The sequence below is a fragment of the Stenella coeruleoalba genome (assembly GCF_951394435.1).
Source record: "Stenella coeruleoalba genome assembly, chromosome: 5".
Taxonomy (NCBI): domain Eukaryota; kingdom Metazoa; phylum Chordata; class Mammalia; order Artiodactyla; family Delphinidae; genus Stenella; species Stenella coeruleoalba.
Genome location: NC_137150.1, coordinates 96,085,509 through 96,100,909, shown reverse-complemented (window position 1 = coordinate 96,100,909; position 15,401 = coordinate 96,085,509). Strand labels below are relative to the sequence as shown.

At 40.0% G+C, this 15,401-nt stretch overlaps 1 protein-coding gene across 4 annotated transcripts in view; it reads right to left on the bottom strand.

Moving 5' to 3' along the window:
- Positions 1-300: 300 nt before the first annotated feature.
- IMPG2 (interphotoreceptor matrix proteoglycan 2) overlaps positions 301-15,401 on the bottom strand; it is a 74,390-nt gene continuing 59,289 nt past the window's right edge. For 2 of the 4 annotated variants that reach the window (XM_079921638.1, XM_079921635.1), the window contains 7 exons: positions 14,067-15,370; positions 13,233-13,452; positions 7,936-8,146; positions 6,449-6,637; positions 4,903-5,104; positions 4,355-4,434; positions 301-2,392 (listed from right to left, as the gene is read on the bottom strand). In XM_079921638.1, the coding sequence (XP_079777764.1) occupies positions 2,380-2,392; positions 4,355-4,434; positions 4,903-5,104; positions 6,449-6,637; positions 7,936-8,146; positions 13,233-13,452; positions 14,067-15,370 (2,219 nt within the window). In that variant the 3' untranslated portion in view covers positions 301-2,379. Of the gene's footprint in view, positions 2,393-4,236; positions 4,435-4,902; positions 5,105-6,448; positions 6,638-7,935; positions 8,147-13,232; positions 13,453-14,066; positions 15,371-15,401 lie in introns of those variants that run through there. The other 2 variants (XM_079921636.1, XM_079921637.1) reach the window with 2 other exon arrangements.

Genomic DNA, 15,401 nt, shown 5'->3' with positions numbered 1-15,401 from the left:
TGACCTTCCCATGCAAACTTGCATCATACTGCTGTTATACCACGTTTATGTCTTCTTGTTCTCTTTTAAGACAGGACACCAATTCCATCTCTTGTTACAAGACAGCTGGTGCTAGCTACTCACCCCTAATCTTTCTTTAATCAACTCCATCCAGCTTTCCTTCCACCCCTGCCTTAAGCAAATGAGGAAAAAATGAAAGTTTCTAAGACTTTAAAAGACTAAAGTTCAAGCGAGGCCAAATAATAACTCAGCATTATTAACTATCAACAAAATTGGGGGCAACAATCGGGCTCTGGGTTTGTCTCCAATTCTCCAAGATCCTCACTACACAAAGGTTAATCAAAGAATGATTATCTTTCCCACACCATGCTCACATTGGGTAGGTGTATCTTTGAGTGGTAATTACAACTGAACTACTGCTACAATCTACAATGTTTTATTCTAATTGACAAAAAGAATGTAGGGAAATTCTTGAAAGAGAAGTTTATTAATAATGAAAATGGCACAGTTATATACATGAGAAAAAAAACCTTTCATATACATAAAGACTGTTAAATTTTTATTTCTAATTAGCTAGTATTAAGACTAGAGCATTTCAAGCAAACAGTACAGTAACATGAGCTTCTCTGACCCATACTTTATGTACAGTGTCATTATAAACAAGATGAAAAAGAAAAATCCTTCATTATCCATACTCCACATTGAACATATATTATGGTCACTTCAGAATCATCACACAGTCTGAATACATAAATAATTATACCTTTATTCTCTGATATCATGGTTACATTTTTCCTATTTATTCCCTTAATCACTAAAGAAGAAATTATATATGTGAAGAAAAAAAAGTCAGGGTAAGGAATCATTTAAACCTGGCTGTAGCTACAAATTGTGTGTTCTAACTTGTGTCTTATTACCCCGAGGGGAGTGATTTAACCTGTATCTTGTTAACTCATAGGGACAGTATAAGGTTTTACAAAATGCATGACTCAAGGAAATTTCTAGGTAGATTCGTTACTTCAATTACTTTCTAGTACCCTCCCACCTTCCCACCTCTAGCCAGGATCTTCTGTGGAACACAATGCAACTGATTTTAGGATTGGGACCTTCACACCATTTTTCTGCATTCATTGCACACTTGGGAATAGAATGAGCTAGGATGCATAACTCACTGCAGCTGGATTGTAAATCTGAAAGGCTGGCCCCACCCATCCTACTGGGAATTGTTACAAACATCTTAAGAGAAAAAAAAAAGACCCATATTTTTCTTGGCTAAAATATCTCAATTTAATAAAGATAACTTATTCTCCTAAATCAGCAGTTTTCTTATGGAGTAAATATGTTACCTTCTTTTCCCATTTCAAAATGAAAATTCAACTCACGGGCTAATAGATGTCAAAGTATCCATTATTGAAAACATGGAAATGACACAAAGATACCAGCTGCCTAAAACTCATGAAATGGAAGAAGGCAAACTTATAAAACAAGCATGCAAGTAAATAACTAAATCAGGTATCGTATTTGAGCCAACATGGTTTGAGAGCCTACAAAGAATATTTATGCAATTTACATCTTTTTGTCAGAAGTAATATTAAGTCAGCGTCGTTCAACTATATTAAAATTTACTATGTGGTAAAAGGCAGGGGGAGGGGAGCAGCCAAGCCATAATGACCAGATACTGCAGAAAAAAAAAAAGAAGAGGTGGGAATAAAATCATGTAAAACCTGCACTTGTTTTATTATGTAAAGTAAATGGGACTTTAGGGCACATAAATGTGAACAAATACCCTTAAAACATATTTATTTATTTATTTATTTTTGGCTTCATTGGGTCTTTGTTGCTGTGCGTGGGCTTTCTCCAGTTGCGGCGAATGGGGGCTACTCTTCATTGTGGTGCGTGGGCTTCTCATTGCGGTGGCTTCTCTTGTTGCGGAGCATGGGCTCTAGGCGCACAGGCTTCAGTAGTTGTGGCACATGGGCTCAGTAGTTGTGGCTTGCGGGTTCTAGAGAGCAGGCTCAGTAGTTGTGGTGTACGGGCTTCATTGCTCCGCAGCATGTGGGATCTTCCCAGACCAGGACTCGAATCCATGTCCCCTGCATTGACCGGTGGATTCTTAATCACTGTGCCACCAGGGAAGCCCCATACAGTTTTGATTCCCTTTAAGTACAGCTTTTGGTCTTTGTGGGTATAAAAACCATCACATCTCTTACTATATTCTAAAATTTTAAACTAGAAAAAAATATTTGTGTCCCAAATTTAATTTTTTTGATAGAAAACGCTTCTTTCAACAGAGTTCCAAACCCAAGTTAATTATATGACGTAGGTAATGAGTGATCTCCATCTTCTCTAGGCTTCTAATCAGTTGCAAAATAGTTTTGGTTAAAGCTCTTCCCTGCCATGAAAAAAACAAAGAGGAATTAATTGGAAAAAATCCAGAATGTACTGAAATGCACTTTTGTTGTAATATATCATCAAGCTATAGTCCTAAAATCACCAATACCTTCTTTCTTTGCAGGAAAGCTGTCCTGTGCTTTGCTAAGTTAAAAAAAAAGAATCCAATCTACAGAGACTATGTAATACTTTTACTGAATCCTAAATCAAGCCCATTAATATTTTCTTTTTTTTTTTTTAACATCTTTATTGGGGTATAATTGCTTTATAATGGTGTGTTAGTTTCTGCTTTATAACAAAGTGAATCAGTCATACATAAACATATGTTCCCCATTAATATTTTCTTGAGCTACTGGTAGATGAAAACTCCGGACTATGTGAAAACTGAAAATGTTGTATGGATTATGTACCTAACATTTTTTCAATGCCATCTTCCCACTGTGAACAACCCCCTTATAGTGTCTGTGTGAACATTCTTTTGTTTCACTGGATCTTCTTGTTTAAATCTTCTTTGTTACATGAATTTTTAAATAATTTTAATGCCAAACAGTTTACCAGAAGAAAGTGAAACATGTAGTCCATCTGTCTGTCCCTAATTAGGCTCTCCTGGATCCTTTCTTTGGATTTCTTAGCCTAGATGAGATGCATTTGTAATTCATGGAACGCAGATGGCTCTGAGGGGCTTAGGAAAGATAAAAAACATCAGTCACGTTCTTTCTATTGGATACCACGGAAGTGGAGCCATAGGCCATCTGCTGGCTAGAGATGCCGAGATAAGCAGGTATCCTGGTCTAAAAGGCAGAGTCCCAGTAATATTGCTCTGATAGCATTCAAGCAAGGTTGGCAGCAACTCCCATGGGCTAATAAGTCAGATGTTTAAAGGAGTCTCTACCATGCAAATGGAATTAGAAAAGCGTCTTCTTTAGTTTCCTTTGATGTCAATTTGTCCCTTCCTATCAGAGGAACCATGCATGAGGGGCTGTCTATCAGAAAAAGGGGATTTGGAACAAAGGGGCAGAGGTTCCAATCAGAACCACATGTGTTATCCTGACCCTTTATCAATTTCTGCTATAAGCAGGCATGAATTGCTCTGGTTTTTCTCTTTTAAAAACCTGGTGCCATCACCTGGCCTGGGTGAGACCCATCCATGAGGAAGCACCTTTGTGAGGGCAGCTGTAGGACCAAATATCAAAGCCAAATTATAATCCCACCCACTACACTCAAGTAACATCTATAAATGTTCTCTTTACAAGATTATTGTATTTTTGTAACCTAAGTCTGGTTATGGATCCTGAGGAACAAGGGGAAAAAAACTACAGACACTTGCCCAAAATGCATGCTAAAAAAAGTAATGGAAAAAGGTAGATTGAAAAGTAAAATGAACCTGCTGTATAGCACAGGGAACTCTACTTCACTTCGCTGTACAGTAGAAACTAACACAACATTGTAAAACAACTATAGCCCCCCCCAATTTTTTTTTTAAAAAAAGAAAAGATGAACTTAATAAAAGCAAGGGACACACTTTAATGAGATTTGTCTCATTCAAAGCATACTTTAAAGTATCTACAGAGATGGAAAAGGAAGTATATGTTAAAATATGTGAGGATTTACAGCTATTCAAATGGGTGACATCTATATTAATAAGAAAATATGACAGAGCCAGGGAGCTCTAGGCCAGAACATAGTGTCTTTTGTTTTCAATCTTCTCCGGCATTTGCTGTCATCATGATCTTGAGTAAGTCCCTCCATCTTTTTGAGGTTTCCTTTCCTCATTCATAAAACTTAAATAAGAAACATTCAACTTATAAAGGCATTAGGAGGAATAAATGAGGTAATCTGTGTGGATGTGTATTAATTGAAAAGAACTCAACAAACATTGGTTACCAACAAAACCCATGTCACAGGGACAGGAATTAAGTATTCATGCTTGTGGCACTAACTCTAAGGCAAACTTAACGCTTACATTTGATGTTCTCTCACAAAAGCTGCAAACTCAGGATCCCTGGCATACAGTTCCAAAATTCTCATTCTTTCTTGAATTTCCTTTAAAAAAAAAAAGAAGAAGAAAGAAAAGGAAAAGAAAGTTTTTCTACATTGCATTAGAAAAACTTTAACAGCTTTTTAAAAAAGAGGTCTAATTTTTATAAGAGATTGTGGCTTTCTGAACTATCCAGGGGAGAGCTATAGAAAACAATGGCCTTTTCAGAAAAATGGAAGGTGTGGCTACTACATGAACTGCTCTGAATAACCCAGACATATATTTCTAAGGAGGGGGGGTGGAGGGAGAGAGCATTTGCTATTAATGATAAAGGACCCACTGGGTGGGAAATAAGGACAGCGCAGAATTGTATACCCTCTACATATCACATCGACTGGGAGATAGCATGAGGTAAAAAACTAATCATGAAATAATTTTCAACCTTTCTTGCAACCTACTGTACACACACACACACACACACACATACACACACACACCCAGAAGAGCAGCAACAGAAAAACCAAGTTTCCTACCTCTCTGGAAAGCTCACTGTTCTCATACATTTGTCTGATTTCTTCCCTGCTCAGACCAGCAATCATCTCTCTGCCTGTGGAGCTGTAGAAGGGCCGCTGAGGGTAGGGTCCTTCGTACTGCTCGAGATCAGCCCCGTGACTTTCAAACACGGGGTTGTGCTTTACAGCTCTTTCCACAGACGAGAGGCTGTCAGGCTGCCTGCTGGAGCCACAAAAAGAAAAGTATGATTGAATCAGGTTCTTCGTTGGATGCTCAACTACTTGGAAGACTATTAACCTGGAGCAAGATTTCTGTTGAGGAAGAAAAGGAGGCTAACTGGATACCAATGGGGGACGAGGAGAGGTGACTGTGAAAAATATCCAGATCAATCTCAAAAATTATTTACCACGTGTTATCATTATTATCTCCTCAACTATCTGGTAAGTGCCTGTGGAACTGTTCCAAGTCTCCTTCATCTTTATTTGCCCCACAGTGCCTGGCACCCAATAAATGCTGATGGGGAAATGTGTCTGCCAACAGTATTTCATTAAATGAATACAGCTCCATTATTCCCAGGGTAGATAAACCACACAAAGAATCTACTAGAAATAGAAATACAGGGGAGAATGGGCTTCAGTTAAATTCATTTCAGGTCTACAAATATGTGCTGAGCATTGATTATATGCCTAGGAACATTCTAGATGCTGATGGTACAAAGAATTGTTGGAATCTCTCCAGAATGAGACTGCGGTCTAATGCAAAGTCAGACCCAATACAAAGTATAAGAACAATATGGAATTATGTCCTGGGTGCTCTAGGAACCTAGGAGAGGTGTCTCCTGGGCCTAAGCCAGAGGATGAGGGGAGGTAACCTAGACCCGAAGCAGACCTGGAAGCACAGAAACAAAGTACAGCCCGGGATTGTGATCATATTACAACTCAAAAGGTCCTTGGATCGCTTAGTCTAGCAAGTAGAACCAGTTTTATTTCCTTTGTTAATGAAGCTATGCTCAACTAAAAAGAGAACCAGATTCCATTTCTTGTCAGATTCTTATCTAGATTTAAAGTCTGGCTAATTACCACTGGAATGAGCCAAAGGGGAAGGAACTAACAGATCTGGTCCTCACATAGGGCCTCCCCTCATCTCTATCACCCTTCCAACCCCTCCCCCACCGTGACCTTCAGTGTGCAGTGAGATTCATGCGTGCCTCCCCGACTGTGCTAATGTTCATGCAACTAGCTAGAACGTCTCCCACCCACCCCCTGCAGCAAACATCTACTCTTTGGTCCAGCTAAATACCATAGCCATCATTAAAACTTCTAAGATGTCCTCCCCTAGGCAAAACAAATTCATTCTTCATCTAGGCACCCTAGCAGCGTGTTCAAACTGTTGCTTATGTTTGTTTCCAATCTGACACAATTTGAGGACAGGGACCCTGTCTTTATTCAACTTTATAGCCCTCTCCCCTCCATGCTGATCCTTTCCAGTATTTGGCACACAGGAAGTACAAAATGAATGAATAAAAGGAATATTTTAGTCTATCAGAGAGCAATTTTCCGTACTTACCTGAAGGGTCTCTCTCTTTCTCTCCTAACATATCGAGCTTGAAGAGTCCTGATGAGGAAGAAGACGAAAGCAGAAGAAATGAGGACAAGTCCAACCATGGAGGCGATGGTGATGCCTATCACCAAGGGCTCGGACACAAACTCCTCACAGTGCTCACCTCGATACCACCAGTTCTCGCCCACCCGGCACCTGGAACGAGAAGTGACCAAGCCCCAAAATGGAATCACTCTGCTGAAAGTAACAAGTAACAGCAGAACCTACAGTGGGACTGAGAACAGGTAGAGAAATAAATGCTGACCACATGAAGCTTCAGTAAAGAGGTTAAACGGTAAGATTTAAGGCTATGCATGAGACCTGGCACAGACCCAGGAGGTCCTCAATGACTACTTGTAAAGACTGAATAAAAGACTGACTAGACTTAAAGAAAGTCAACTTCCTTATTTATGGATAATGAAAAACAGGCCCGGGAAGGAAAACGACTGGTGTTGGATCACACAATTAGTCAGCAACAGAGCTGGTCTAGAACCCAGGTCCCTAGACTCCTCACGTCCTTCCATCACACTGCAGAGATCCTCCAAACCACAAGGCCACCCACTTGTGCAAAAATATCTTCAATTCCCAGAGCAGCAATCACTGCTTTTCAAAATCATATTCATTTCTCTGGAAATCAAGAGACTATTTTTCCTCTTAGTTTTCTAGCTAAACTTTACACATAGAAAAGTGTGAGTCATTTCCAACTATTTCTTCTGTTTTTGGCATCCATGCCAACATTTGCCCTTTTTGAAATTCACAAATTGTCCTCTTATTGATGTTTCCCTGGCTTATTCTCAGCATTCTCTCCTTTCACACCATGTGACTTTGGTTGGATGTGGTTGGGAGGTTGATTTGCTCTGCTCTTTTTAAGGCGAGTGACCAGGGAAGGCTACCTGAATCTGCTCATTTGCCTGCTGCATTTTCTTTGCTTCTACCTTTAAAAAATAGATCTTAGATACTTAAAATATATTTGTCACAATTTTAAATACTTGCTTTTCTTTATTTTTGAATATTCAGTAGGACCAAGAGCAGCCCAAAGCTGTTAAGAACATAATTCAAATAGAACAATAAAACTCCTCTGTTTCAGATACAGTGTAAAGTGTCGATCATATGCCTAAACCTAATTTGATCACCAATTGCCTTGTTATCACCACTAAGAACCATAACACAAAAATCCCCAACTACTCTAAGTACTCTCTGTAGGACACTAGGCAATGTTTTTCTTACAGCTCCCTAAGAGCATAAGATAAAATAACCCACTGAACTGGGTATAATCCAGGCCTATGAACTGACTCAGTCCTCACAGGAGGACTCGATGGCACCCATCTATTTCCTAGATATAACTTCTATAATAAATATTGCTGTGATCGTCCTAACATTATAGGCGCAGATCCCTTTTCTTCAGAGGAAGTATCTCTAATCTTGTGAAGCCAAAATCTCTAACTATAGCATACCTACAAATGGCCCCATGCCCAGGCATGATGTCACACTTTCCATCATTCAAGCAGAAGTCGGGCTGTAGGTCACAGAGACTCTGACAGGGCAGTTCTTCCACACTCAGGTACCCAGGGTAGCATCTGCACTCTGCTTCTCCACTCCAGGGGTTGACCAAACACTCGGAAAATTCATTGCATGCTTGAAACTTGCAAGGGTTGGCTTGATCACCTAAAACATCAAGCAAACCAGAAAACGATACAAGGAAAGGCAAAACACAGGAATTGGGGTACATGAAACCCCTCCACTACGGCTCCCCCATCCAAAGTACCGGGAACATCCAATCCCCTTCCTGAATCACTGAAATACAACACCACCATCCACACCACAAAAAATTTCTGATTCATCCTTGATTGATGAGCTTTTGTCAAATTTCTCTGAAACTCAGAGCCAAACCATAAAACCCAATGACCTGGGTGAGCCTCTACCTGTTTTATGTAGGAAGCATGTAGAAGCTTTAAAATCCATGTAATTGTAGATCTAAATTAAACAGTTTTCAGTACCGTTCATTTCCACCAACCTTATCCTTCTGTCATCCTCCTCCACGCTGCACATGATGCTACATGCCCCACCCCCAGCCCACCCCACCGAGAACATGGATGGAGAGACAGTATCCAGAGTAGAACTGGTGGAAGCCTCAGGGATGCGTATAGCCCAATAAGAGCAGCCTAAGAACATTGGAGATTAGTGAAAGCTAATGTCAGAAAAACAAATCAGCCCCGCACCTCCTCAGGCCATTCCCAACAGTATTTTAGCTTCAGTGATTTCATTTTTCATTGATGGGATGAGAGAAAGTGACATTTTCTTAAATTAATTAGGACACACAAACCAGTCAAAAATGATAAAAGACATTGACCATGGATGGGCCTTCCATCCTACCATGGTTCCACTGTATGTTCTTCACTGGTCAGTGACAATCTCTGAATTGCAAATGGTGACAAGGATACCACAAAAAGAGGAAATAACTGTAAATGACCCATAAACTCATCTGTATGAAAAAGCATAAGAATTAGCCAGAAGACAAAGGGGAGGTTAAAAAACAAAGAGCATAGTCTCTCAGTTTCCAGATATTCCAGATAAATTAATATTGCTCTCAGAGTCAATGATTTCCTTGCTACTGTGAAAATTAAAGACATTTTGCACGAATCTGTGGCCTTGGAGTTTGTAGGATCTCCGCGGCTGATCTTTCTTAGCCCTATGTAGGAATGGGGAGAGATACTGGGTTGAATAGTATCCTCCCAAAATTCATGTCCACCCAGAACCTCAGAATATGACTTTATTCGGAAATAGCGTCTTTGTAAATGTAATCAAGTTAAGATGAGGTCATACGGGATTAGGTTACTGCTAGTCCAATACCTGGTATCCTTATAAGAAGAGGGAAATTTGGACACAGAGACACAGACACACAGTGAAGAAGGCCATATAAAGACAGAAGCAGAGACTGGAGTGATGCATCTATAAGCCAAGGAGTGTCAAGGATTGCTGGTGAACACCAGAAGCTAGGAAGAGGCAAGATAGGATTCTTTCCTAGAGCTTTCAGAGGGAACACGGCTCTGCCAACACCTTGATTTGGATTTCTAGCCTCCAGAACTATGAGAGAATAAATTTCTTTTGTTAGAAGCCACCCAGTTTGTGATCCTCTGTTACAGCACCCTAGGAAACTAATACAGGAGACCAATAATAAGATGCTCATATAACAAGAAGAGCACACAAATGTGCTGACAGATGGCAGTTTCTACAAGGGAAATACACAGCAGGACTCGACTGTGTATTTCCTAAGTCTTCACATCCTTACCCTGGTATTCATTCTGTGACTTTTTAATCAGAAAATAATCTAATCCTGGCCTAGCAGTGAGGTACAGAAGTGTATATAGGGGGTGGGAAGGATGATATTGCACAGTCCCCCTTTGTTGATGGAAATTCAAGAATTTCTGAGACACTACATGTTAAAACAAATTAAGCAAGAGACAAGTCAGTCTTATCTTTAGCCAACCTTCAGATAAAATAATAGTTTAATCTGAAGGTTTTTAACTAAAAATATACAAGAAATAGGAAAATTCTATTTAAAAATTCTAAAACTTTGTGACCATTCCATGGGTGTGGGTGAGTGTCTAGGGAAAGGAAAAACAGAATCCATAAGAGGAAAAAGATACATGCTGCTCCCTTTTGATCCCGGATCAAGGAGAGAGACCAAGACCAATATTTTAATCATGTGAATAAAAGACTGGAGTTTTAAAGTTGATTTTTAGTCTTTTGTGCAGGTTAAAGGTGGAGGCCCAGAATAGATAGCTCTTTGTTTGGAAGAGTACTTTAATGACTTTATGGGAAAACAAAGGTAGACTTGGAGCTAATCTTGGGATGGGAGACAGGGATCTAAACTGTAGAATGAATTACACTCTGGTTTTCCAGGGACAGGCTAAGAGAAGGATTGATGGGTCCCGGAGAATGAGAGTAGAGGAAATGTGAAGAAGGTCTGGAAATACAGCCAGAGTGGCCAGAGTAACATGGTAGCTGACTTAGTCCTGGAGAAAAAATTGTCCATTAAAAGACACCCTTGAAAGGGTGGCTGAGAAATTTTTGGATATTTACACCTAACAGTAATCTCCTGTGCTACAATAAAAATTCCTCCATCACCCTCATATCATCAACAAATACCTGATGGAATCAACTGCCTTGTGTTAGAGGTACTTTGGGAAAGTAAAAACATGGGACCATGATCTGTGTTGGATTAACATAAAGAACAACCACAAGGGTCAAGACAAATGTGAGATTGGAAATTCAGCAGAAGGAAATCAGAGCTGGAGATGATTAAGAGACAGTTAAGTTCCCTGATAATTCCTAGAGATATTAGGGGTTGAGGGCCATGGATGCAGGTTTTACACTGCACACGGGAGAGACTAATGCAAATTCATTTGAATATTAAGGAACAAGGTGACCCTATAAACCTGGATGATTTGGCATAGAGCTGACATGTGAGTTACATACAAAACTGAGGTAAATGCACTTATTTATGTACTTCCCTTTAAAAAGAAGTGGGTAGGGCTTCCCTGGTGGCGCAGTGGTTGAGAGTCCGCCTGCCGATGCAGGGGACACGGGTTCGTGCCCCGGTCCGGGAAGATCCCATGTGCCGCGGAGCGGCTGGGCCCGTGAGCCAGGGCTGCTGGGCCTGCACGTCCGGAGCCTGTGCTCCGCAACGGGAGAGGCCACAACGGTGAGAGGCCTGCGTACCACAAAAAAAAAAAAAAAGAAGAAGAAGTGGGTAGACTTTTGCAAAAGTTTTATAATCATCACTGCTTGCATTTGTATGGCTAGTCAAATGTTTTTATACATGCTATTTGTTTAATCCTTAGAATAGCCCCATGAAATACACAGGCCAGGTAACATTATCCCCATTTGCTATATGAGGGAGTAAGGCTCAGAGATAAAACAGCTCACCTAGGATCACACAAATAATAAATGGCAGAGCAGAGGCAAGAAATCAGGCCTTCCAAATTATAATTAATTGCTTCTTCCACTACACCACATGGCAAAGAATGTGCAAATGTCCTTAAAGAACTCAAGTGGCAAAAGATTTGGCTATAGGGGGATTAGCTAAATCATTTTCCTCACTTTCAGTGAATAACGGTCCTTCAAGGATTTCAAAGGAAAGAATGTTTGCTTCTTTCCCGGTTAAAGAATAGGGCTGGCTTCCAAACCAGTCTGAGAGTGAAAAGCACTGGAGAAACACAAACCCAGACATTCCACCTTACTCCTACGCAAAACCACTGTCCTCCGGTATATAGAAGGTAAAAAAGAACAAAGGTTTGAGGATCCAGCAGTACCCTCTGCATCCAAGTCTTCCAAATAAAAACAATGGTTCATTTCACTCATTCACAGTATTTTTGAGTACATTCTACATGCAAGACACTGTGCGAGGTTTTGGCTACCAAGTGGTTAATAAAATAAAGTCTCAGTCCTTGTGGATAGTTCAACTGGGCAAAATAGCTATTTAGCAAGTATGTGCATAAGTTACCATGATTACAATAGTTATAAACTCTACAGAGGGAAAAGAACCAACCTAGATTATGGGTGAGTCAGTGAAAGTCCTGAGGAAGAGACATTTGAACTGAGGCATAAAGGGTAAGCAGAAGTCAGCCAAGAGGGGAAAGAGATTCAGGCAAAGAAGACAGTATGTGCAAAAAGCTTCAAGTCAAGATAAGTTTTGGAAATCTAAGGAACCCAAAACGAGCTAATTTGACTAGAACATAGTGAGAAAAGAAGTTAGTTTCATTGGACGATACTGGGGAAGAAGACAGGGACCAGGCCTGTGGCTACTGAACCAGGCAGCCATTGAAAGTATTTTAAGCAGAAAAGTGAAATAATCTGATTATTTAGAAAGAGCACCCTGGCTACTGTCTGGAGAATGAATGGGAAGGTATGGGAGTGCGGGAAAAAGAGAGGTAGTGGAGAAACTGGTCCAAATGAGAGATGATGATGGCTTGGCCTAAAGTAGGGGAAGTGAAGACAGAGAAAAACACATAGATTTGAGATATATTTAGAATTCAGAATCAATGTCAGTTTGTGAGTGACTGAAAGGGGTGATGGAAACTGAGATATCAGAATGACTTTCCAGGTTTCTGGCTTCAGTAGCTGAGTGGATACAGCTTCCATTTATCAAGATAGTAAAGCTGAGAGAGGTAAATTTAGTTGGAAGGTATGCAGATATGGAAAACAAGGGCTCAGTCTTAGCCTAAGGGCTTAGTCTAAGCTTGATATACATAGTATATATCCAAGTTGAGATAATCAAGTACATAGTTACATATTGATTCTGGAGCTCAGAAGATAAGTCTGATCTGCATATAGAAATGTGGAGAGTTACTGACATTTATATTAGGCTTACAATAATGGAAATTGATAAAACAACGTAGGAAAATAACATAGAAGGCAAGAAAGGCCAAAGCTATTGGGCTTGGCAGCGTAGAGATGTAATAAGAACAGATCCATGGATAAGTAAAATAGAGAGCCAGATACAGCAGGTAGAAAAGGAAATGGGAGGTAAACATGTAAAGCCAAGTGTGGACAATCCTTTTGAAAAGAGAATGATATTGACATCCTTGGAAGAGATATTTTACTAATTATCAAGACGTGGAAAATTTGTCAGACATAGTACTCTTTTACCTATAAGTATTGAATTCATCTTGACTCAGTGTAGAAGAAACTACACAAGAATAATAACGAGGTTCCACTAAGAAACCACCATAGTATTTAATATCATTACCTGATTCCACATCGAGGGAGTATTTATCAATAGCCAAGTTCATGGTTTGGTAAGCAGTGGTGCAAAAGTCTTCCAGAATCACGTATACAGTATTGGTGACATTAGGAGGGACAGACTTGGCGAACTTCATTCGGCTGTTCACCACAATACTGCCATTTCTGAAGTTCAGGATTTCTAAATTCTGGAACCCAGTGAGATTTGACTGGAGATAGGGAACCAGCTACAATACACAAAAATTGGTCAGTTTATTGACAAAGTTTTGCATTTTGTTCAATACATACTGAAAACAAAGATGAACCCCTCCACTTTTCCAAATTGTATTCTATTTATGTTATTTAAACTGTTCATCAACAAAAGTATGAATTGTGAATTATTTGCGAGTCATGAGGTTTCAGTGTTATTTACGAACCCCATGGAACTCACAGACAGTTTTAGACATCAGAGAGTTTATTCTGTTTCACTAAAGGATCGTGACAGTGAAGGCATTACAGGTACCCACAAAGCACTGGTCTCACAATAAAATGTGAATATAAATCTTAAACTTGTATCGGTCCCAGAAATTATATAATACAATATCCAGTATCTAAGTTACAATAGCCAAGAATACAATATCCAAGTGTGGCTCATACCATTTTGTGTTTTCCGTTTCTTGTAACCACCTGTCTCATTATTTTCCTATGAACCCTAGGCCATTACAGTATTTGTAGATGATAGGAAATGAAAATCCATAGCAGACCACACTTTCCTTGGCTCAGATCTCATGCTCTGGGGGGAAAGAGGGGTGGTTCATACACGATTATTCACTAATGCCTGTATTTCACTTCTTATGCTTACCAGTTCTAAGAATCTTTGCTCCAGGGCTTTATACTCCAAAGAGTTTTTATTAAACAGATCTTCTGAAAACATCATGTTAGTCACTCTGAGGCTGAAGAAAACCACCAAAGCTCCTGCGGCTTGGGTATGACTCAAGTCTTCACTTTTTGTTGGCTGAGCCACAATAGCCATCTCTGTGGAGTGAATACTTGTAGACATTTCCACATAACCACCAACCTTGCCATTTTCCTCTGGGATTAGCTCAGGATGATAGTAATCTGTGCCTATCTGGTCCAATTCTAATGAAATATCCTGTACGCCCATAATGACTTCATCTTCCAGCAGGGTGGAACTTGTGGTTGAAGGCAATTTGGTAGACTGTGTCATGGAAGCTTTCAACCAGAGCTTGTCAGTACTCTGTGGTGTACTTGCCAATGTGTCTCTGGACAGTTTCTCTAGGGGAGAAGTTCTTACCCAAACTACATCTGATTCTGGCAATATGGTCCACAAAGGTTGCACATCTGGCTTCACTACTGAAATCTTGCTGTCAAACCATTCACGGTTGGATGACTCTGTAGTTTGTTCCATATCCTCCTTTAGAAAGGGTTCTTCTTGAATTGGTTTATCAGTAGAAGCAGAGATTGCTGCAGATGTCAGTAGAGGAGGTGATTTGGTAATTGAATAATAGTCAATGTCAGGTACTTCTGATGTGTGCTTGGATAGAACTGGAGATGCAGATTGAGTTGTGGTCTCTGCAAAGATGGACGCAGTAGGTCCACCAAGGGTCTCATCCTCTGCAAAGTTTGTGGATCTATCAAAATGTCCATATTTTGAATGCTCAGTACTTTGATCTATGGAATCTATTCTGTCATCTATAACTAGTTTCTCATCTGTATCCTCAGTTGGCAAAAGTAAATCCTCTGAATCCTCAACTTCAAGCCATGACTTGGAAAATGGTTCAGTGCTCTTCTCTAATGAAGTCTTGCTCCATGGCCAAGTAATCAGACCTACCTTTTGCCCAGACCCTGAACCTAAACCACTCTCAAATATGAACTCTTTCTCCATAGATGCGTCTGGCATCCAAGTGCTCGCTTCTAATTGGCCTTTGACTTTGGAGGCCAAAGAGTCCATGCCAAAAGGCGTAGTTACTTCTTTAGCAAGAATATCAAATGGGACAGAGGAGACCGGATATGGTGAGGATGTCAAAGACACCCCAGAGTCTTCCATGGATGGTATTATTTCTTTTGGCATAGGACGACTAAATGGGCTTGAAGGCAGTGGATCAATAGAAAGAAAATCTTCTGACCCTTTAACTTTAGTTAATCCTAAAAATAGAGTTTACCATTAATTAATCTA